Source organism: Gigantopelta aegis, chromosome 6, assembly GCF_016097555.1.
Source record: "Gigantopelta aegis isolate Gae_Host chromosome 6, Gae_host_genome, whole genome shotgun sequence".
Lineage (NCBI taxonomy): Eukaryota > Metazoa > Mollusca > Gastropoda > Neomphalida > Peltospiridae > Gigantopelta > Gigantopelta aegis.
This window is the reverse complement of record NC_054704.1, coordinates 64752238-64777297: the sequence shown is the minus strand read 5'-3', so window position 1 is coordinate 64777297 and position 25060 is coordinate 64752238. Positions and strand designations below refer to the sequence as shown.

At 37.4% G+C, this 25060-nt stretch overlaps 1 protein-coding gene across 5 annotated transcripts in view; it reads right to left on the bottom strand.

Moving 5' to 3' along the window:
• Positions 1 to 25060, bottom strand: part of LOC121375402 (serine/threonine-protein phosphatase with EF-hands 2-like) — a 133393-nt gene that overhangs the window by 48868 nt on the left and 59465 nt on the right. For 3 of the 5 annotated variants that reach the window (XM_041502833.1, XM_041502836.1, XM_041502834.1), the window contains 3 exons: positions 22586 to 22654; positions 8815 to 8853; positions 6177 to 6304 (listed from right to left, as the gene is read on the bottom strand). In XM_041502833.1, coding sequence (XP_041358767.1) covers positions 6177 to 6304; positions 8815 to 8853; positions 22586 to 22654 — 236 coding nt within the window. The remainder of the gene's footprint in view (positions 1 to 6176; positions 6305 to 8814; positions 8854 to 22585; positions 22655 to 25060) is intronic. The other 2 variants (XM_041502835.1, XM_041502837.1) reach the window with 1 other exon arrangement.

Genomic DNA, 25060 nt, shown 5'->3' with positions numbered 1-25060 from the left:
TGGGGGTTGAACCCCCATCTCCACCCCATCCCTGCTCAAAGCAAAATATTATTTGATGCATTTTACTTGTAAATACAAAACATTGCATTTGAGGACATCAGGTTTTCACAATTCCCCCCCCACCTCCCCCTCAGCCAGCCACTCTAGACTTTCCCCGTGAAAATTTCCTGCACACGTGCCTCAGCAATGAGACAGTAGCTTAAGTTTACATATATATCTTGATTGGAAGTGTAATGATTTTCTTTTTTGCAATTTCCAAGTACTAGTATATATGGCATCCCCTTTCTTATGACTTTACCAAATGACTCAACCGAATCAAATGCTTCATAAAAAAAATCAATGAGAATAAGGCACAGATTGAAAATAGCCCATATTCTTTCTTTAAAATCTGGGGGGGCTTTATTCTCAGCATGCTGTCCCATCTCATTTTTCGTTCTTAATTTGATTTCACTTTTTCTTGCTAATTTTTTGCTATTCTCTGTTCTTTTCCCTCTCCTACCTCTTTCTGTTTTCAATCAAATGTGCTTGATTCTCATTTATTTTCTAAGCTGCTGTCTTGGGAGGTATTCTAATAAAAACATCACCAATACATTTTTAGGAGTAGTAAACAATTTATCAAATAAAAGGACATTTGCTATTTAGAATTATTAAAGGGGCAATCTCATATTTGCATAATACATTTTTAAAATTATTATTAATTTATCTTCTTTTGAAATGTAAATATTATTCCTTGAATTAAATTAAATGCCCATAAAATATTACAACCAAATACATGTAACTTAATTTACTAGAAGAAAAAGAATTACACATGTTTTATTGGAAAATCCATTTTAACTGAAGTAAACTGTTTATGTAATGTACAATTTTAGTCAAAATTTCATGGGAAACCACTGTGGCAGCACAGTGTAATTATGAGATAATTATGAAAGATTATGTATGAGATCGACTAATTTGTAGTTATTTATCATAAATAAATGTTAAAATAGCAAAATACACGCAAGTGACTTGCAACTACATGTGTACATGTATAAAACAGCACCTATAAATTGGTGTTACCGGTAATTATCATTGAACATTATGCATATTTTCATTTCATTTCAACTTATTTTCGTGAATTAAGTTTTAAGCACACTGTCCTGGGCACACACCTCAGCTATCTGGGCTGTCTGTCCAGGACAGTGGGTTAGTTGTTAGTGAGAGAGTAGAGGGTGTAGTGGCCTTACACCTACCCATTGAGCCCTTAAGAACTCGCTCTGGGTTGGAGCCGGTGCCGGGCTGCGAATCCTGTACCTACCAGCCTGTAGTCCGATGGCTTAACCACTACGCCACCATTATGCATATGGTTTACAATAAACAGTCCCCACACATATTATATTATTCCAAGCTAATGAAACAATGTCTACCTCCGATGTCTAAAGCTATACAATATATCTAATGAAACAATGTCTAAAGCTATACAATATATCTAATGAAACAATGTCTACGCCTCTTGACAACACAAGCTATACAATACATGTATATATAGATCTATAACTATAGGGAAAAATATATATATTTTTTTTTTTTTTTTTTTTTTTTTTTTTTTTACATTTCAGGCAGGTCCCGAACATGCCGGGTGCCCCATTTATTTCAGAAAAGACCTCCCTATTTACAATTGGTGCTTGTGAAATTGCTAACATCTGTCCAGAAATAGTGTTACATTGGGTCATGATAATCTCACTTTAGTGAAATAGACATCTTTAGAGTAACTTCTAAACCATGAAGGTATTTGCAGTTTTTGAAAACTATTATTTTCTATAGTTGTACACAGATGTATGTGATAATAAAGAAATTATAAAGCTTACAAGTGCAAAGGTCAAGAAAATGGTTAAATTTGTGATACCACATACTGTAGTTTGTGGATTACCACATTTCACATTATGCCTCAAAGAAATCATACAATAAAAAATGATATATGTGTTAATGTGTTGCGTCAGTTACTAATTGGGGTGTTACCAACAAATTTATGGTGTCTTTACTTAGATTATTATGTTGCCATGTGGTGTACCCATTGCATAACTAAAAGAATATATATATATATAGTGGACTCTGTCCAAACCAACATGTCTAAACCAGCATTCTGTGTTTTAAAGTCCCATCCAGCTACCAATAAGTTATTAGGAACAAAACTCTGTCTACACTGGATGCTGTCTATTCCGGACTTCGGATGCAAATTCAAGAACAAAAGAATGGTTTATGTAGTAATTAGCTCTGTCTACACAGGCACGCAATCTTACCTTTACTGTCTTGTCATGTCATGTCATAGGGTTTTACGTGCACATTCAGAACAAGTTGTTGTAGTGCACGCCTGTCGTGGGCACAAGAGCCGGCTCCTCCGTCCATGACAGGAAAGGTGGGGGGGAGGGGAGAGGAGGGACCGCCTGCACTGGCAAGTGCAAGAGAGCACCAGCAGCCCAATCAAATCGGAAGCAGGCGGGTGTTTACTGTCTGCCAGTGGTCACCTTTTAAACAATGACGGCAGTTCCCTAGTAATTAGGACACTAAAGTGTGATGAAATAATCACACCTCTTCGAAGGTTTAATAAACAATGAACCATACCTGTTGTAATGGGTGTAGGTAGCAAGATAAATCGGATTATTATTTGCATGTGTTCACACTTGCATTGCAACATACCGATCTGTTTAAAACAATAAAACTATGAATTGAGACCCCTGTTTCATGTGATTTTAATCAATAAAATAATGTTATTTATTCTGCTTGTTGCTTTAAATGCATACTAATTTGAACACATATTTTTATTACAGTCAAATGTTAATATCCCACTTTCAAAAGCTGGGACTGAAATTGTGTCCCAGCCCACTTCTTACTGACGACCCGTCGTATTTTATTTATCTTGAGTTTGATTGGTTTTTTAGAAAAGAAAATATATTTCAGGTTTATACCAATCACTAAAACAAGCATTGCTTAGCCATGCTTTCACAGATGTCTTACGCATAGTCCAAACGCTTGGTTAATATGACGTTTTATTTACTTTGGTATTTTCTGATCAATATATTGCAAGAACCATAACTCTGGACGAACTCTGTCTACACTGGCACTCTGCCTTTGTGATTAAAAAGTAAAATTGCCAACACTGATTGTATAGCTATGATGTGCAGTAAAAATTAATTAACTCTTGTAATAAAATTACTTATTATTGTGACCAGTCCATTTGTCAGCAAATGTATCTAATGTATATCAGTAAATGTATCAATGTATATTCTAACTTATGGAGTATGGAGTATGGAGGGCATGTCTTCTCTCGGTCGTTTGACATAAGAAGAAAAGTAAAAGTGGTTTAAAAAAAAAAAAAAAAAAACACTATTTTTTGTGCAATTTAAAAAACAATAGGCTCAGAAATAAATAACTGACGGTAAACTCCATAGTATGAAAAAAGGTGTTCTCTGCAAGATAGACTATAGATGCTCCCATCAAAATTTATGTTTTGGGGGGTTTCTTTTAGCTGGACGGCACACAAGTGTTGCCTATAGTCTATATGGGACGGGATGTAGCTCAGTGGTAAAGCACTCGCTTTTTGTGCGATCGGTCTGGAATCGATCCCTGTCAGTAGGAGAGGTAGTGTTAAGATGTGTCCATGCGTCCCTGAATGTATGGAAAGCAGACTTGGATGCCTGCTCATCACAACAAGTGTTAATAAAACCATCCCAGTTTATTTTTAAAGACACATTCCAGATGCATGTTTATTCCATTATTTCATCATCACCAACATAGATGTGATCTGGACGCATGAACTCAGTTAGCAAAGTCAAACAATCTGTCACTCATAATCCTGCCATGATCTTAGCTATCATTTCCACTATAAACTGTAAAAAATGAGTGAAAATTACTTTCTTCTCCTGATCGTCTGGTGGAATTATGGGAATGAAAAGACGAGTCTATATTTTGAAAGGTATACAGGACCCTTCGTTTGCAATCTAATTAAAATTAGCTCCACTATTACATGTGGATCTAACAGCAGCCAGTTGGAGCTCATGTCCACCAATCAAAACCTTACTTGCAGAATCATGCCAGTGATTTTAAAATAATTTGAAAACATTCCGAATTATCCTGAGGGTATACGACATGTTTCGTGTAAATTACGAATGCCTTAAAACATGTTTTATTTTATAAAATAAATAATTTGTAATGTAATACTGAAGACTGATTTAGTTGGGTTTTTTATAAATAAATAAATAATTTTTAATGTAAAATTGAAGACTGATAACCCATCCCGTACGTATTGGTATGGTTCACTGTACTGCAGCCACTAAAATAGACTCGCCCAATATTTTTAGAATTTGTATGTTCCCAAATAACGTTATAAAAGGCAAAGTGTGATTGGTCAATATTTAAATTATTATTTACAGACGAAATGTTACCTGCACATTGGAGACTATGCAGTGTTGTTAGCAATCTGATTAAAATTAGTTCTACTGGTCTAAATAAGGCATTTCGTAATTCACATGAAACATATCGTATACCCTCAGGATAATTCGGAATGTTTTCAAATTATTTTTAAATCACTGGCATGATTCTGCAAGTAAGTTTTTGATTGGTGGACATGAGCTCCAACTGGCTGTCTTTAGATCCACATGTAATAGTGGAGCTAATTTTAATTAGATTGCTTCGGTTGATTACAGTATATTCTCTTAGCCCGAAACACCATCGGAAATCCTCATGTGGCCAATGTACGTCATAATTAATGGGGTTTCCGTAACAGTCGACGTGTACCATACTATAGTGGAAAGATGAAATGTCACAATAATTTATTAATTGCAGCCACTATATCTATAGTCCAGACCAGTATTTGGTTGAACATTGAAATTTAACCTAACTTGATAATAATGGCCATTGGCTGTCAAAAGCTAGCGGCAGTGAGCCACTTACATATGGCACCCACGTGTTTGGAGTGTTCATAAGCCCGATGGTATTTACTAGGTACTGAGTGTAGTCAATAGAAATATAGTGATGTAACACAGGCTTCAAATAAGCAGTGTCGCATCGCAATTTGTGATAATTAGAAATTATAGGCCTACATGATGATCATGATTAAATCAATTTTTTGTATCTCATTTTTGAAGGACTAGTAATCTGCCCCTCTCCTAAGAGAGTTGCGGTTTTCTAGGTCATAAGGCCTAGAAGCACTATTTGCATTTGGCGATAGGCCGTGACCCAGTTTCTCTTTGTGCATGGCCCAAACAAGCACGTGCCGCGGTTGCGTAGCAAAAGCATTTCCCCATGTCCCCTGGCATGTTTTTTTTCTTCTTTTTTTGTTGTTTGTTTGTTGGGGTTTTTGGGGGGTTTTTGGGGGGTTTTGGGGGTTTTTTGAAAATTTATATGAAATTTATTTCAGGCGGCCACTGTTTTAAGCATGACTTCTGATGATAGTTTAAGGTATGTAGAGGCGTTTTAAGGTGCAAAACACTGGGGGGCAAGCTTTTTTTTGTTCCTTTACATTTCAATTTTAGTAAAGATGATCATCAATAATCTCAGGTTAGGTCAGGCAAGTGACTTTCAGATGTATAGTCCTACCTCATGGTCCATTCCTTGTTGTGGTGAGGTGGCTTGCATGTCTCAATGACCCAGAGAGCTATGCCAGCAGGAGCTTCGACTCCTGGTAGGGCCACCCAGGCTGGATTGGTTGAAGGGAAGAGGCTAGACTAATATGGACCACTGCTGAAGACGGATGAGCTGGGCGAAACTACTTGTAGGGAGGCGCCTAACCGCAGCTCAACGCATTTCCGCTCATACTGAACAAGCTACTGGTGCTCCGTTTCATGGCACCAGGAGACGGATGGAACGGGATAAAGTCACTGACAATGATAAAATGGCACAAGAAATGACAAAAAGAGCCACTAAATGTTCTCCATTCTGTACAATACATGTTCTCCATTCTGTACAATACATGTTCTCCATTCTGTACAATACATGTTCTCCATTCTGTACAATACATGTTCTCCATTCTGTACAATACATGTTCTCCATTCTGTACAATACATGTTCTCCATTCTGTACAATACATGTTCTCCAAGTTATACATGTTCTCTATTCTGTACAATACGTATTATCAGAGTTATACATGTTCCCAATGTTATGCACGTCCTCTATGTTATATGTGTTCTTTGTACAATACATACCTTCAGCTGGTCTTGTTCTCCTGCATACTCAATGGTTTGGAAAATATTCCACGTGCACTGGCGTCGAGCCTCGAGGCGGGCAATTGACTGGCGATACCATTTCTGAATCAAAATGGCCGCTTTCATGGCTAAAAGAAAAACAAAAATTAAAATCACTTGATCACTTGTGTAGACTGTAGTTAAGAATTTTTAGAATGAAGTACCAGGCTTGGAGATGTCTGGCCTTCATTCTGTTTGACCTTCAGTATCCCAAAGCCAGGATGGATGCTGCTTTCCCAGCTTTCACTTACAACATTGGAACAAACAATATATAACAAATGAAATAATTTTTACATAACACATAACCCAAACCAACAACATTACTCCATGTGTCACAGAAGGTGGATGGGTATCCCTTTTAATGGAGAATAAAGAATACATTCATGAAGACAAATATTTCAATGTCAAAATGTGTAAATAGTTTTAGACAAGAAGGCCTTAGGGGAGAATTATCTAGAACTAATTGACCTAATGTGTAAATAGTTTTAGACAAGAAGGCCTTAGGGGAGAAATATCTAGAACTAACTGACCTAATGTGTAAATAGTTTTAGACAAGAAGGCCTTAGGGGAGAATAGTTTAGAACTAATTGACTTACTTTCTACAAATAAAGATTTTATTATTACATGTATTGTTATTAGTATTATAATATCACAAAATCATACATGTATAAATAATAATATTTTAATTCAGAATGTTCTGTTGGGTTGGGGGTTTTTTGTGTGGGGGTTGTGGTATTTTTTTGTGTGTGGAGGGGTTTATGGGGGTTTTAGGTGGGGGTTTTAGGTGGGTGAGGTTGGGGTTTTTTTGGGGGGGGGTTTGTTTAGAGGGGTTTTGGGGGTTGTTGTTTTTTTAATAAATAAACAATTGCTACTCTGTTAATGATGGTGGGTTTTTGGGGGGTTTAAGTAACCATTTGAAACAAATTTCAAAGAATACTACTTGTAAGTGAATGGACAATTAAAAACATTTAGTTGGGAGGACTTTCAGGGTTTTCTTTGTTATTGTTGTTTTACATATGCAGTCAACTTTTGATTATAATGGTACATCATATAATAGAGAATTCGAATACCAACATTTTACTGGAACAAACATACACTGCTATACGGTATATTTCATCATTGTAATTACTGTGCACATGTATATGCACGTCATGAAAAGAAAAGATGTTTGATTTTCTCTCAGCTGTGGATGTCAACCTGCTGAATCAAAGCTAAGTAAAGGCAATATACATGTAACAATGAGATGGAATTAGAAAACGAGGGGTGTTTTTTTTAATAAAGAATATAGGTTGTGCATCTATGTTAAACTCGTAGGACGTTTTAGTGGTTTCAACATACATGTGTATTATCTGCTATACTGAAATGCCTTATTAATACTAGGCTTACATACATATGGTGATAAATACCATATAACAAAAAAAAAACCCTGTATATATCACTAAGAATGTAAATGTTTACGACATCATTATTTTCTATAAAATTACAGTAGCATGCGACAGCATAATTAGTGTTGAATCACCATGTATACTAGTAAACAGCTTTTTTTCACTGAAATAGGAAATGGTGTAATATGTTTGGTAAAGGTCTTCATGTCATTAAAACAAAATTATTGCATGACATGTCACATCATGGATCCTAAAAGGAAAAACTAAAACATATGTCTGGATCCAGAAACATCTTTGTTTAATGAATCAGAGAAAATAGTTTGAAAGGATCATGATGAAAAAAGTCAAGAGGAAACAGTTTACAAATTACCCCTCATTTTTAACGCACAATGATGGATTTTATAAAGTCAGTGGGCGATGGTTCATTGTAAAGCATCTGCGTGCATCTGGTTACTCAATTATCCAAAATCAGCAGCTGTTTTCAACTGATCAATTACCTTCTGTTGGTGACACATTAAAATTACTTAAAGTTTTTTACCAACATATACGCTTATTCTGACAAGACTTTTTTCTTAGACTATAAAAACAAGTTCTATTCTTGTTACTCACTACAGACTTGAACATCATAAAACAGATTCTTTCAAATTGTGATAATATAATTAATAATTCATCTGCAAAACGTACTACATCCTTTTCTTCTACAACTAATCATGTTTGACAGATGTGGAAAATAACTGTTTTGTTAATAATATGATTTGCTTTTGAAGAAAGAAAACATTTACAGCCATTTGTTAGGATCTATGAAAAAAATTATTGTAAAGAGTTACTCAAATAGCTTTCCCAAGAAGTCTTCATCCCACATTTCATAGAAATTAAATAACTGTTTTTGATTTATTTTATTTTATTTTTATTTAATTTTTTAAAGTTTTTTGAGGCGTTTTAAATGTACCAATGAAGTTTGTCATTTTGAGTAAAAACAGAACATCTGATATTTTTTTTATACACTAAAGTGCTCTAACTTAACATTTTAAAGTTTTTTATATATATATATATATATATATATATATATATATAATATATATATATATATATATATATATATACATGTATATATATATGTATATGTATATATATATATAAACTGATGGACCAAATACTGGTAAAACCTCAAACAAAAAGAGGAATTATTTCAAGTACATATATTTATCACTTACTAGGAACAAACGATCTCGGTTCGTTTCTTTCAGTATTCCCTACAAGTAAACAAACAACATTAAAATCAGCACCAGAGAAGCACAACATGACACACTGATCAATCATGTCTGTCCATCCACAACGATTTTCATCAAAACTCGTTAACGTTTGTTCAGTTTTCATATTATAACCTTGTCTTCCTAACAAGAGGCAATCTTAGCTCTTTACAATGAGTGGTCATGCTATAGAGCCAACACATTAGTATAATCACCAAGAAGAAAACAAATTAACCAGCTGACTCAGTATGATGGCTTCAGTGACATAGCGGTTAATCCATTGGCCATAACACTGGTAGGCACTGGGTTCACATACCAGTGCTAACTACTAACAACTAACCATTAACCCACTGTCTTGGGAAACTAGTCCAGACAATTGAAATATAACACTGGTAGGCACTGGGTTCGCATACCAGTACTAGCTCCTCCAGAAAGAGTTGTAATGGTTCAGTGACGACGTGCAAGACAACTTCACCAACTTGTTGCTTGCTAACTACAAACAAGGAAGGAAGGAAATGCTTTATTTAACAACGCACTCAACACATTTTATTTACGGTTATATGGCGTCAGACATATGGTTAAGGACCACACAGATATTGAAGGAAGAAACCCGCTGTCGCCACTTCATGGGCTACTCTCAGCAAGGGATCGTTTATATGCACCATCCCATAGACAGGATAGCACATACCACGGCCTTTGATGTACCAGTCGTGATGCACTGGCTGGAGCGAGAAATAGCCCAATGGGCTCACTGACGAGGATCGATCCCAAAACAACCGCACATCAAGCGAGTGCTTCACCACTGGGCTACGTCTTGTTCAAACTACTAACAACTAACCACTGTCTTGGACAAAATAGTCCAGACAACTGAAATATAACACTGGTAGGCACTAGGTCCACATACCAGTACAGGCTACCATCCAGAGTGAGTTTTAATGGCTCTGTGAAGACGTGTAAAACAACTACACCCACTTGTTGCTTGCTAACCACTAACAACTAACCATTAACTCACTGTCTTGAAAATGTAGTCCAGACAGCTGAGGTATATGTCCTGGACAGTGTGCTTGAAACTTAATTGGAATAAGCACACACACTTGAAACTTAATTGGAATAAGCACACACACTTGAAACTTAATTGGATATAAGCACACACACACACACACACACCAAAAAAAAGAAGAAAAACAGAGAGTTAAAATGAATAAATGTTGCATTGATTGATTTAACTATTACCTATATGATGACATTTTCAAAAATTATTACTTTTAAATCTTGTAATTAAATAAGTAAATCTGAAGTAAAATATCCAATGATATTTAATGTTAAATAAATGATGGTAAATAATTTTAAATCTTTATTTTCTATTTCAAATCTTTGAAAATTTATTTCATTCTTCAGATATTTTGTGCATTTAACAAAAAAATCCACACACAAAATCAAGTTACAACATAAAATTTCAAAAAGGTGCTCGTGTTTAGAAATGTGGGATGGATTAAGAAAGTGCTGTGAAAGTGACTGGAAAACATACAAAAGTCCTGATCTTGTTTTTGTAACAGCTAGTATGGATATAGATTTTGCACAAAGAGTTTTTCCTCAATGTGCACAGTTTTTACAGTCTTACAATAAAACCCTACGATTCCCATGTGTCTAAAACTGAATGAGTTTCCATGTATAACAGTTCCCGACATGGCTGTCCATGGTAAACAAAGTTTATCGGAATTTAGTAGTTTAAGGTTTAAGCCTCTCATATTTGAACCACTGACAATAAATATGGCCAAGCACAGACTGGCATTGTATGACTACAGATTGCATCTGTGGAAGTGTTAGTTTGGGTTACGGTGATGATTTACGACAAGCACAGACTGGCATTGTATGACTACAGATTGCATCTGTGGAAGTGTTAGTTTGGGTTACGGTGATGATTTACGACAAGCACAGACTGGCATTGTATGACTACAGATTGCACATGTGGAACTGATAGTTTGGGTTACGGTGATGATTTGCGACAAGCACAGACTGGCATTGTATGACTACAGATTGCATCTGTGGAAGTGTTAGTTTGGGTTACGGTGATGATTTACGACAAGCACAGACTGGCATTGTATGACTACAGATTGCACATGTGGAAGTGATAGTTTGGGTTACGGTGATGATTTACGACAAGCACAGACTGGCATTGTATGACTACAGATTGCACATGTGGAACTGATAGTTTGGGTTACGGTGATGATTTACGACAAGCACAGACTGGCATTGTATGACTACAGATTGCACATGTGGAAGTGATAGTTTGGGTTACGGTGATGATTTACGACAAGCACAGACTGGCATTGTATGACTACAGATTGCATCTGTGGAAGTGTTAGTTTGGGTTACGGTGATGATTTACGACAAGCACAGACTGGCATTGTATGACTACAGATTGCACATGTGGAAGTGATAGTTTGGGTTACGGTGATGATTTGCGACAAGCACAGACTGGCATTGTATGACTACAGATTGCACATGTGGAACGGATAGTTTGGGTTACGGTGATGATTTGCGACAAGCACAGACTCGGCATTGTATGACTACAGATTGCATCTGTGGAAGTGTTAGTTTGGGTTACGGTGATGATTTACGACAAGCACAGACTGGCATTGTATGACTACAGATTGCATCTGTGGAAGTGTTAGTTTGGGTTACGGTGATGATTTACGACAAGCACAGACTGGCATTGTATGACTACAGATTGCATCTGTGGAAGTGTTAGTTTGGGTTACGGTGATGCTTTACGACAAGCACAGACTGGCATTGTATGACTACAGATTGCACATGTGGAAGTGATAGTTTGGGTTACGGTGATGATTTACGACAAGCACAGACTGGCATTGTATGACTACAGATTGCACATGTGGAACTGATAGTTTGGGTTACGGTGATGATTTACAACAAGCACAGACTGGCATTGTATGACTACAGATTGCATCTGTGGAAGTGTTAGTTTGGGTTACGGTGATGATTTGCGACAAGCACAGACTGGCATTGTATGACTACAGATTGCACATGTGGAAGTGATAGTTTGGGTTACGGTGATGATTTACGACAAGCACAGACTCGGCATTGTATGACTACAGATTGCATCTGTGGAAGTGTTAGTTTGGGTTACGGTGATGATCTACAACAAGCACAGACTGGCATTGTATGACTACAGATTGCACATGTGGAAGTGATAGTTTGGGTTACGGTGATGATTTACGACAAGCACAGACTGGCATTGTATGACTACAGATTGCACATGTGGAAGTGATAGTTTGGGTTACGGTGATGATTTACGACAAGCACAGACTGGCATTGTATGACTACAGATTGCACATGTGGAACGGATAGTTTGGGTTACGGTGATGATTTGCGACAAGCACAGACTCGGCATTGTATGACTACAGATTGCATCTGTGGAAGTGTTAGTTTGGGTTACGGTGATGATTTACGACAAGCACAGACTGGCATTGTATGACTACAGATTGCACATGTGGAAGTGATAGTTTGGGTTACGGTGATGATTTACGACAAGCACAGACTGGCATTGTATGACTACAGATTGCACATGTGGAACTGATAGTTTGGGTTACGGTGATGATTTACGACAAGCACAGACTGGCATTGTATGACTACAGATTGCACATGTGGAAGTGATAGTTTGGGTTACGGTGATGATTTACGACAAGCACAGACTGGCATTGTATGACTACAGATTGCACATGTGGAACTGATAGTTTGGGTTACGGTGATGATTTACGACAAGCACAGACTGGCATTGTATGACTACAGATTGCATCTGTGGAAGTGTTAGTTTGGGTTACGGTGATGATTTGCGACAAGCACAGACTGGCATTGTATGACTACAGATTGCACATGTGGAAGTGATAGTTTGGGTTACGGTGATGATTTACGACAAGCACAGACTGGCATTGTATGACTACAGATTGCACATGTGGAACTGATAGTTTGGGTTACGGTGATGATTTACGACAAGCACAGACTGGCATTGTATGACTACAGATTGACATGTGGAACTGATAGTTTGGGTTACGGTGATGATTTACAACAAGCACAGACTGGCATTGTATGACTACAGATTGCATCTGTGGAAGTGTTAGTTTGGGTTACGGTGATGATTTACGACAAGCACAGACTTGGCATTGTATGACTACAGATTGCATCTGTGGAAGTGTTAGTTTGGGTTACGGTGATGATTTGCGACAAGCACAGACTGGCATTGTATGACTACAGATTGCATCTGTGGAAGTGTTAGTTTGGGTTACGGTGATGATTTGCGACAAGCACAGACTGGCATTGTATGACTACAGATTGCATCTGTGGAAGTGTTAGTTTGGGTTACGGTGATGATTTACGACAAGCACAGACTGGCATTGTATGACTACAGATTGCACATGTGGAAGTGATAGTTTGGGTTACGGTGATGATTTACGACAAGCACAGACTGGCATTGTATGACTACAGATTGCACATGTGGAACTGATAGTTTGGGTTACGGTGATGATTTACGACAAGCACAGACTCGGCATTGTATGACTACAGATTGCATCTGTGGAAGTGTTAGTTTGGGTTACGGTGATGATTTGCGACAAGCACAGACTGGCATTGTATGACTACAGATTGCATCTGTGGAAGTGTTAGTTTGGGTTACGGTGATGATTTGCGACAAGCACAGACTCGGCATTGTATGACTACAGATTGCACATGTGGAAGTGATAGTTTGGGTTACGGTGATGATTTACGACAAGCACAGACTGGCATTGTATGACTACAGATTGCACATGTGGAAGTGATAGTTTGGGTTACGGTGATGATTTACGACAAGCACAGACTGGCATTGTATGACTACAGATTGCACATGTGGAAGTGATAGTTTGGGTTACGGTGATGATTTACGACAAGCACAGACTGGCATTGTATGACTACAGATTGCACATGTGGAACTGATAGTTTGGGTTACGGTGATGATTTGCGACAAGCACAGACTCGGCATTGTATGACTACAGATTGCATCTGTGGAAGTGTTAGTTTGGGTTACGGTGATGATTTGCGACAAGCACAGACTGGCATTGTATGACTACAGATTGCATCTGTGGAAGTGTTAGTTTGGGTTACGGTGATGATTTACGACAAGCACAGACTGGCATTGTATGACTACAGATTGCACATGTGGAAGTGATAGTTTGGGTTACGGTGATGATTTACGACAAGCACAGACTGGCATTGTATGACTACAGATTGCACATGTGGAACGGATAGTTTGGGTTACGGTGATGATTTGCGACAAGCACAGACTCGGCATTGTATGACTACAGATTGCATCTGTGGAAGTGTTAGTTTGGGTTACGGTGATGATTTACGACAAGCACAGACTGGCATTGTATGACTACAGATTGCACATGTGGAAGTGATAGTTTGGGTTACGGTGATGATTTACGACAAGCACAGACTGGCATTGTATGACTACAGATTGCACATGTGGAACTGATAGTTTGGGTTACGGTGATGATTTACGACAAGCACAGACTGGCATTGTATGACTACAGATTGCACATGTGGAAGTGATAGTTTGGGTTACGGTGATGATTTACGACAAGCACAGACTGGCATTGTATGACTACAGATTGCACATGTGGAAGTGATAGTTTGGGTTACGGTGATGATTTACGACAAGCACAGACTGGCATTGTATGACTACAGATTGCATCTGTGGAAGTGTTAGTTTGGGTTACGGTGATGATTTGCGACAAGCACAGACTGGCATTGTATGACTACAGATTGCACATGTGGAAGTGATAGTTTGGGTTACGGTGATGATTTACGACAAGCACAGACTGGCATTGTATGACTACAGATTGCACTGTGGAAGTGATAGTTTGGGTTACGGTGATGATTTACGACAAGCACAGACTGGCATTGTATGACTACAGATTGCACATGTGGAACTGATAGTTTGGGTTACGGTGATGATTTACGACAAGCACAGACTGGCATTGTATGACTACAGATTGCATCTGTGGAAGTGTTAGTTTGGGTTACGGTGATGATTTACGACAAGCACAGACTGGCATTGTATGACTACAGATTGCACATGTGGAAGTGATAGTTTGGGTTACGGTGATGATTTACGACAAGCACAGACTGGCATTGTATGACTACAGATTGCACATGTGGAACTGATAGTTTGGGTTACGGTGATGATTTACGACAAGCACAGACTGGCATTGTATGACTACAGATTGCACATGTGGAACTGATAGTTTGGGTTACGGTGATGATTTACGACAAGCACAGACTGGCATTGTATGACTACAGATTGCATCTGTGGAAGTGTTAGTTTGGGTTACGGTGATGATTTACGACAAGCACAGACTGGCATTGTATGACTACAGATTGCACATGTGGAAGTGATAGTTTGGGTTACGGTGATGATTTGCGACAAGCACAGACTGGCATTGTATGACTACAGATTGCACATGTGGAAGTGATAGTTTGGGTTACGGTGATGATTTACGACAAGCACAGACTCGGCATTGTATGACTACAGATTGCATCTGTGGAAGTGTTAGTTTGGGTTACGGTGATGATTTACGACAAGCACAGACTGGCATTGTATGACTACAGATTGCATCTGTGGAAGTGTTAGTTTGGGTTACGGTGATGATTTACGACAAGCACAGACTGGCATTGTATGACTACAGATTGCATCTGTGGAAGTGTTAGTTTGGGTTACGGTGATGATTTACGACAAGCACAGACTGGCATTGTATGACTACAGATTGCACATGTGGAAGTGATAGTTTGGGTTACGGTGATGATTTACGACAAGCACAGACTGGCATTGTATGACTACAGATTGCACATGTGGAACTGATAGTTTGGGTTACGGTGATGATTTACGACAAGCACAGACTGGCATTGTATGACTACAGATTGCATCTGTGGAAGTGTTAGTTTGGGTTACGGTGATGATTTGCGACAAGCACAGACTGGCATTGTATGACTACAGATTGCACATGTGGAAGTGATAGTTTGGGTTACGGTGATGATTTACGACAAGCACAGACTCGGCATTGTATGACTACAGATTGCATCTGTGGAAGTGATAGTTTGGGTTACGGTGATGATTTACGACAAGCACAGACTCGGCATTGTATGACTACAGATTGCATCTGTGGAAGTGATAGTTTGGGTTACGGTGATGATTTACGACAAGCACAGACTGGCATTGTATGACTACAGATTGCACATGTGGAACTGATAGTTTGGGTTACGGTGATGATTTACGACAAGCACAGACTCGGCATTGTATGACTACAGATTGCACATGTGGAACTGATAGTTTGGGTTACGGTGATGATTTACGACAAGCACAGACTGGCATTGTATGACTACAGATTGCACATGTGGAAGTGTTAGTTTGGGTTACGGTGATGATTTACGACAAGCACAGACTCGGCATTGTATGACTACAGATTGCATCTGTGGAAGTGTTAGTTTGGGTTACGGTGATGATTTGCGACAAGCACAGACTGGCATTGTATGACTACAGATTGCATCTGTGGAAGTGTTAGTTTGGGTTACGGTGATGATTTACGACAAGCACAGACTGGCATTGTATGACTACAGATTGCACATGTGGAACTGATAGTTTGGGTTACGGTGATGATTTGCGACAAGCACAGTCTCGGCATTGTATGACTACAGATTGCACATGTGGAAGTGTTAGTTTGGGTTACGGTGATGATTTGCGACAAGCACAGACTGGCATTGTATGACTACAGATTGCACATGTGGAACGGATAGTTTGGGTTACGGTGATGATTTACGACAAGCACAGACTCGGCATTGTATGACTACAGATTGCACATGTGGAAGTGATAGTTTGGGTTACGGTGATGATTTACGACAAGCACAGACTCGGCATTGTATGACTACAGATTGCATCTGTGGAAGTGATAGTTTGGGTTACGGTGATGATTTACGACAAGCACAGACTCGGCATTGTATGACTACAGATTGCATCTGTGGAAGTGTTAGTTTGGGTTACGGTGATGATTTGCGACAAGCACAGACTCGGCATTGTATGACTACAGATTGCATCTGTGGAAGTGTTAGTTTGGGTTACGGTGATGATTTACGACAAGCACAGACTCGGCATTGTATGACTACAGATTGCACATGTGGAACTGATAGTTTGGGTTACGGTGATGATTTACGACAAGCACAGACTCGGCATTGTATGACTACAGATTGCATCTGTGGAAGTGTTAGTTTGGGTTACAGTGATGATTTACGACAAGCACAGACTCGGCATTGTATGACTACAGATTGCATCTGTGGAAGTGTTAGTTTGGGTTACAGTGATGATTTACGACAAGCACAGACTCGGCATTGTATGACTACAGATTGCATCTGTGGAAGTGTTAGTTTGGGTTACGGTGATGATTTTCGACAAGCACAGACTCGGCATTGTATGACTACAGATTGCATCTGTGGAAGTGATAGTTTGGGTTACGGTGATGATTTACGACAAGCACAGACTGGCATTGTATGACTACAGATTGCATCTGTGGAAGTGTTAGTTTGGGTTACGGTGATGATTTCATGGTTTGTTTTTGGTGACAGTTATTTCATGAGCAAACACAAAACAAATGGGAAAAAGTCTGATTATGGAAAGAAAAGTTAATACTAGTTGATATACAATTACATCATAGACAGAGGTAAATTATATTTAATAAACATTTCTCAAATCTTTGTTAACCCGTTACATTCTAAGAATGATAAATTTAGTATATATATTCAGGGCTGTTATAATGTGAGGTGCTAAGTGTTCCTTCAGTATATAAATCTTTACAAATTGACATCAAGCAGAAATCAAAATCGAAAGAAAAACACAAGACAAAAATATAAAATATATAAAAGAAAAAAGAAAAAAAAAAGAATGAGAAATTGAAATTGATAGTGTTTTTACCAAACTGGTTAAGGGGCCATCCACAATTTTCAACATTTTCACGAGCGTACAAACCGTACGCGGGGGGTGGGGGGGGGGGGGGATGGGTGATTACGGGCCAGCGTACACTTCTTTTGAAACTGAAAAGTGTTGATCAACATTTCTCATTTTGGGGATGTACACTTTTAGGGGGGAAGAGGGGGTTGTTAAAAGGTCAAAAGCGTACTCTTTGTACACTTGTGAAAATGTTGAAAAGTAAAGTTTTATGCTTCAAATAATTATAACTTCATGTAAACATGTATAGACTGGTTTATTTCTCACATATAAGGGGATTTACACAAATAACCACTGTGAATGTAACCTTGCAAAGTGTTTTAAATAAGCAGTTATGTGGTAATTTCCATTTTCTCCAGTTTTGGACTTTTAACTAGTTTTGTAAAAACATTCTTCATATACAGTTTATTTTTAGATCCAACCCTACACTATTTTCAGTCTACACAAACAGAAATTGATGATAAAGACATTTAACACTGTAACTTTTGACCTAATTTAATTAACAAATATACCGCTTCCATCTTTCTAGTGCCCTTTTCATTGGGGGGGTTAATTGGTCTCGTAATTTAGGAGGTAGATGGTCATTGCTACCTGTTCATTACATCATTCCATAATCAATATGTCATAAGTAACACTGCATTGATTCATTCTAGTGATTATCAGCCAAGAGAAGGGTACAAAAATAAATGCAGTGAAGTTTATAACAATTACACTATAATTATAAGACTGAATGAATAAGAAAAAAATATTTCTGGCACTCGTCCTTTTGTAGATGGATTTTTTGGCACTCGTCTCAAGAAAATCAATCCTTGGAGCTTGCTAAAGCTCGCTAAAGATCACTCTAAGGATTGTTTTTCTTGAAACTTGTGTCAGAAAAACCATCTACAAAAGGACGAGTACCAAAAACTATTCTTCAGGGTTCTGCATGTCCACGGTTGTCCGTCTAACCAGCATCTTAAAGTTTTGACCTCACTGCTGCTGCCAGATGTGTTGTGACCACCACTGATGGCACTCTATCAGTGTAATAACGTGAACATTTTCTAACTACAAACCCTGTCAATATTACTCCAACATATTTTTATAGGCAGAACCATGATCTTTTCTACAGGTTGGTTAAAAGTAAACTGTCCATAAGATTACACTCACTCACGCACGCACGTTCTCTCTCTCTCTCTCTCTCTCTCTCTCTCTCTCTCTCTCTCTCTCTCTCTCTCCCCCTCCCTTCCTCCCCCTCTCTCTTTTTTGTTTCTCTCTCCCTCCCCCTCCCCCTCTCACTCTTTTTTGTGTCTCTCCCCCCCTCTCTCTCTCTCTCTCTCTCTCTCTCTCTCTCTCTCTCTCTCTCTCTCTCTCTCTCTCTCTCTCTCTCTCTCTCTCTCTCAACTCTCTCAACTCTCTTTTCTCTTCTTTTTTCTCTTCTAATTCAAACTGTAAATTCCATAGCCTTATTACCTCACCAACCCCCTGTCTTGGACACATCCATCGGAGAATCTCGGAGGACGTGCCCAAGACAGTCGTGCTTGAACCTTCAGTGGATATAAGCACGAGTCAGATGATTGATTGATTGATTGATTGATTGATTAATAAGATTACAAACTGAGATATCCAACTGAATATAATTTCTCTGAAGGTCAAAGTCTGAGGATCAAACATAAGATCGTGTGGTCCAGTAGCTCAAAATAGTGATATTTTGATTATGTTTTGTCATATATGAGGTAACAGTAAAGTAGTCATATATTTTATTTTATTTTATTTAAATTAGCCAGCATGCTAAAACAAGCAAATATTTATTTCATAATTGTGGGCAATAGTTACATGATAAACAAAAACAGAGGTCTGTATTTCTAACTTACGTCAGGCCTGATGCTTATAAAACTTTGAGAGTCTAGACTCAAGACTCTAACAGAGTCTGAGACAGTAATATCATGACAACGCCATACTAATGGTATGCTTGTGACGTCATTAGAGATCAAGTCTGTACTCTAAAAGTCTTATATGCACGGGCCCTGGTGCCGATATGGTACTAATAACTGTGATTTCTAACATCGGTGCACATATACACTAACATAATATTTATACTTTCACATTTAAATTAAAACATATTTTAAGTATGTTACAGTCATATGTTAAACTTGTAGGCCCAAAGATATATGGCTATTTTTTTTTTTTATTGTGTATTATATTTGTACAATAATAGCAGAGGAAAACTCTTTCCACTACATAAGCTACACTTAGCAAATAGCAAGACAGGCCATTTATATGCACATATGATCCCTTGTGGGCCAGGCAGCACATATACAACTATTTTGGTAAAATAAAATCAATTAGGAATGCTATGATAGAAAATAACCAGACACAGTGCACAGTGCAAAATGTGTATTACAGTTACAACAAGAATAATGAAATACAGTATTCAAAATGGAAGAGTATTCAAAATGGAATAATAAATAGAACATATATTTCCTCTTCTTTTCTCTTTGTCAAATTTGATTGATATCCCATCTCATAAAGAACATGAGAATTTTCTGTTTATTGTATAACTTTCATATGTTTATCTTCATTAAAAAAATAATAATACCACATACCCATTGTTTTATCAATGCCATCATTTTTCTTAAGTGATGACATGACAGTAAATATAGAAGTCCATTGAATAACAGTATATGTGTGACTGTCCAATGAAGTCAGATTTACCAAATGTTTGACATCCAATAGCTAATGATTAATTAATCAATGTCCAGTGGTGTCGTTAAACAAAACAAACAAACAAACAAACAAACTGACCAATGACAACAATTTGATAACTGACGTCACTACAGTGAAATAACACTTTTTACTATTGGTGAACATTATTTTCACTGTCGACTAATGATACTGACAGTGTAGTCAGGACTTTATATTGGAGGCAGCCACCCAAGCTGTCGGTTAGTTCTTACTAGTTTGTTTTTAAGTTTGTTTCGTTTAACGACACCACTAGAGCACATTGATCAGTTAATCATCGGTTATTGGATGTCAAACATTTGGTAATTCTGACTCATAGTCATCAGAGGAAACCTGCTACAATTTTTCATTAGCAGCAATTTAAGGGATCTTTTGTATGCACTTTCCCACAGATAGGAAAGAACACCCTACAACCTTTGACAAGTTGTGGTGCACCGGTTGGAACGTAAAAAACAACAATCAGTTGAAGGAATCTACTGAGGTGGTTCAGTCCTGCACCTAAGGCGAGCAATCAATCGACTGAGCTAAATCCTGGCCCATGGGGTTGTGAAATGCCGAACAAAATGTAAATAATTTAACTTATTATCTTTATTTAAATTGAATAAAATGAAAATTATCAAGTTGGTGCTATTAGGATGGCAGGACAGACCCTTCAGTGTTTTTCAAGTGAGAGGCAGGAGATAATATACAAGGTATACCTCAAATGGTAAGCAAAGAAGATGCAAAGCTCTTGACAGAGATATATTATTCACTGATATTTTAATAAATTTCAATGAAGGAAAGAAATGTTTTATTTAACGATGCATTCAACACATTTTATTTATGGTTATATGGCGTCGGACATATGGTTAAGGACCACACATATATTGAGAGAGGAAACCTGCTGTCGCCACTTCATGGGCTACCTTTTTCGATTAGCAGCAAGGGATCTTTTATATGCACCATCCCACAGACAGGATAGCACATACCACAGCCTTTGTTATACCAGTCGTGGTGCACTGGCTGGAACGAGAAATAACTCAATGGGCTCGCCGACGGGGAAATTTCAATGAATGTTATATAATAAAATTGTCCTCTGTTGTTGTTGTTGTAAATTAGCCAACAGCTTGTTACTACTATTACAACAAAACAGCAAACAGTACCAACCATTCACACATTACCTTTGGCACTTTGACCACTTTAAGAATTTAATATTAATATTTTGTTATAATAAACAATTTAAATTTGTAAGATATATTCAGAAAACAAGGAACTCTAGTTTGATTTTAAAACAATAACAACAGCTGAATAACAGTTCATTGTGGCAAAGTATACAAAACACTTCTAGGTCAAAGGCTACCTAAATCCAGTTCTTAAAGGGACTGTCCTGAGTTTGCAGCCATTGTAAGATGTTAGTGATAACAAAGCCTTGTTGCCGACTACTATTTAATACTAAATACATTTTCTTGTTTAGAATACCAGTGTCTGTATATCGAATGTGTTTGTGGTCATACAGTAATGTTTGTAGCACTCAGTTTTTACTTTAATTCGTGATATATATTTTTTCATACATGTATGTACGAAATTATTGGGAAGTAAAATCTGGTTTGGGCTACTACAAGCATTAGGACAACAACAAACACCTTGTAAATACAGACACTGATATTTTAAATAAGAAAATGTATTTAATTTGTATGTTACATCATAGAAAAGGCTCTATTGGTCGGAAACATTTTACAATGGTTGTAAACTCAGGACCGTCCCTTTAACACACGGGTTTTAAAATTGCCCAACTCTTTTTAAAAAAAGAGTAAATAAACAAATACAATGTAAATAAATAAATGAAATTTTTAAAAATAAAAATGAAGTTAAAATAAACTTGTGTTCAACTGCCTGCCTTTATAGGTGAACAGTGAGAACAACTGCTAGTAATAGAGTGTTCCACTACCTACAGGTTAACAGAGAGAAGAACATAAGGGAGAGTTCCATTACCTATCTGTCCTTGAAGTTCTGGAGAGTCATCACATTTACCCGTCTCAGTGCTATGTTTCACCTTCTGGTCTGTACAAGTGCAAATGAAAATGATGCAAATGAGGTTAGTTGAAACAAGCAGTTAGTATTGCGCTGGTGAGCCACATAAAGCTCAATGCATATAAAGAATTGAATTGGATTATAGTCCACCACACTCATTCCGCTGTTTATAGCTCCACCCACTGAATCACTCAGTCTCCTATTTATCACTCATTGCTCCACCCACTTAGTTGCTGTCAGCCATTCATATCTCCACCTAAACAGTCACTCAAGTATCCATAGCTCCACCTAGACACTCGTGTATTCATAGTAGGGTTGGACAAACTTGAACTTTTTTCGTAAAAGTTGAGTTTGCAGAGTGGTTTCTATGGCCATTTTGCCCATAGAATCTGAATCCAATGGACTTTTTTTATGTAGCAGGACATTTGATATCGATTAATGGCAAAAATTCAAAATGGCTGCCATAAATGAGAATTTTCATGTTAGATTTATTATTAATATATTATGGGTTGTAATATATGATTTGTTGTTTCTCAGGGTGCTGATCTCAACTATGATGTCCAAAATGTGATCTGATGCATGTATATTAATATTTACTGGTAAGGTATAGAATCACATTAATTTTTACTAGTATGTCGTCCAGGGGCCAGATCCCACATACATGTACAGATTGGTTGCAGTTCTTTATGCAGTTCTCAGAGATGCCATCCAATATTCTGTTTCTGTTTTATTCATTACTGAGTAAATGAATATAGAAACACAAAATAAGAACGTGGAAAGGATTTCAGAATGAAACATTGTATAAAAAGCAATGAGAAATCAAAGCCTTACAATCTAATGGAAGTATTCTTATGTGAAGAATGATATACTTATGTAAGAAACCAACCAAAGGACATAATTTATATATAACTGTAGGTACCGATAATAATCTAGCAGCTGAAAATATCTGTATTGAGTAGATAAACAAATGTAGACCAGCTAAATCTCTGAAACACACTCTAGAATCTAAAAGACACTCGATGCTATTGTCCTATCTTGTCCCGATAGTAACAAATGAAGATATGATGGCATTCAAGTCATTATCATATTAATGAGATTCTTATAAATGGATTTGTTTCTTGTGCCCATTGGGAAGACAACATGACTGTTGACTGAAGTTGAGGCCATACTATCTAAGTCTGGATCTAAGTCTGTAGGTTCTTCTATTTATAATTTGGTGCTTATAAGTCTCATCTGTTTGATCTTCTTTTTATTCCAGACTGATTCTTTAAGTTTCTTCTCACGTTTCTTTCTTTTCACCCAAGAGATTGATACCGATGTCTTACTTGGGCGATGTCTTATTGCACTGTAGCTTTCAGATGTCATTTTAAACCAAAATCATACTCCAGCTCTCTTCGATACTCTTTGGGTTTTTCCTTTATCATAGGCATCCATGTTCATGCTATCATTAAATATCCATCTATTATATATTTATGTAAGCAATATTATCCCCCTACCCATTAAATAACACTAACAAACATATATTTCCTGCTATACTACGTAATGCAGGAAAATGCTATTACCTTTTTATATAATTTTTCTGTTTTATTATATTTCTATTCATAACCTTTCTTCATCTTTCCCAATAGCCGATGTATACTCAAGTGTCACTATTGAAGGGTCACTCATATTGTTAGTACTACACATGTTAACGATGCCCATCCAACACACTAATTATGAAAGAAGGAATGTATGGCCTTCGTGGATTAGGCCCAGAGTGAGGTTTCCTAAGTAGCATTTGGATTTCAATATAAGTAATGGTATTTCCAGTTAGAGGCTACAACAAAATGGTAAAAGTTATGCAAACATATGTACCTACTATGACCCCAACAAAAGGGTTGTCTCAACACGCCCATGTCTGAAATTCTGTATGTTGTGCCCATGCAATGCATTCTCACCATGGGTATAAAAGTGTACATGATTGCCATCCACATTTTCATGCACACTTCAGTTGAAAATGAATCGTGTTTTGACAAAATGTTGAGAAGGGCAATGAGTAGGTCAGATACAGGTTGAACACAGTCAATGAGAAGTCGCGAGGCACTTTAATAATGTCATTCAGAGTGTGATTGGGTGGATGAGACAACGACTTCAATTGATTGGATCCGTTTCCTATGCACAAAGACCTGGGCCAGCATTAAGCAAAGCAAAAATACGACACATTTTCAACTGAAGTGTGCGTGAATATGTGGATGGCAATCATGCACACTTTTCTACCCATGGTGAGAACACATTGCACAGGCACAACATAGAGAATTCTATTCTATTCTTCATCTTTTGATCAAAACCCTTAGATCAATAAAGGGATATATTATTGTATTTATCCATTCACTATAAAATTTCTTAGCTACTAGATTATTTGAAGTATTTAAAATTAGAGCTTTCTTTCCTTTCTTT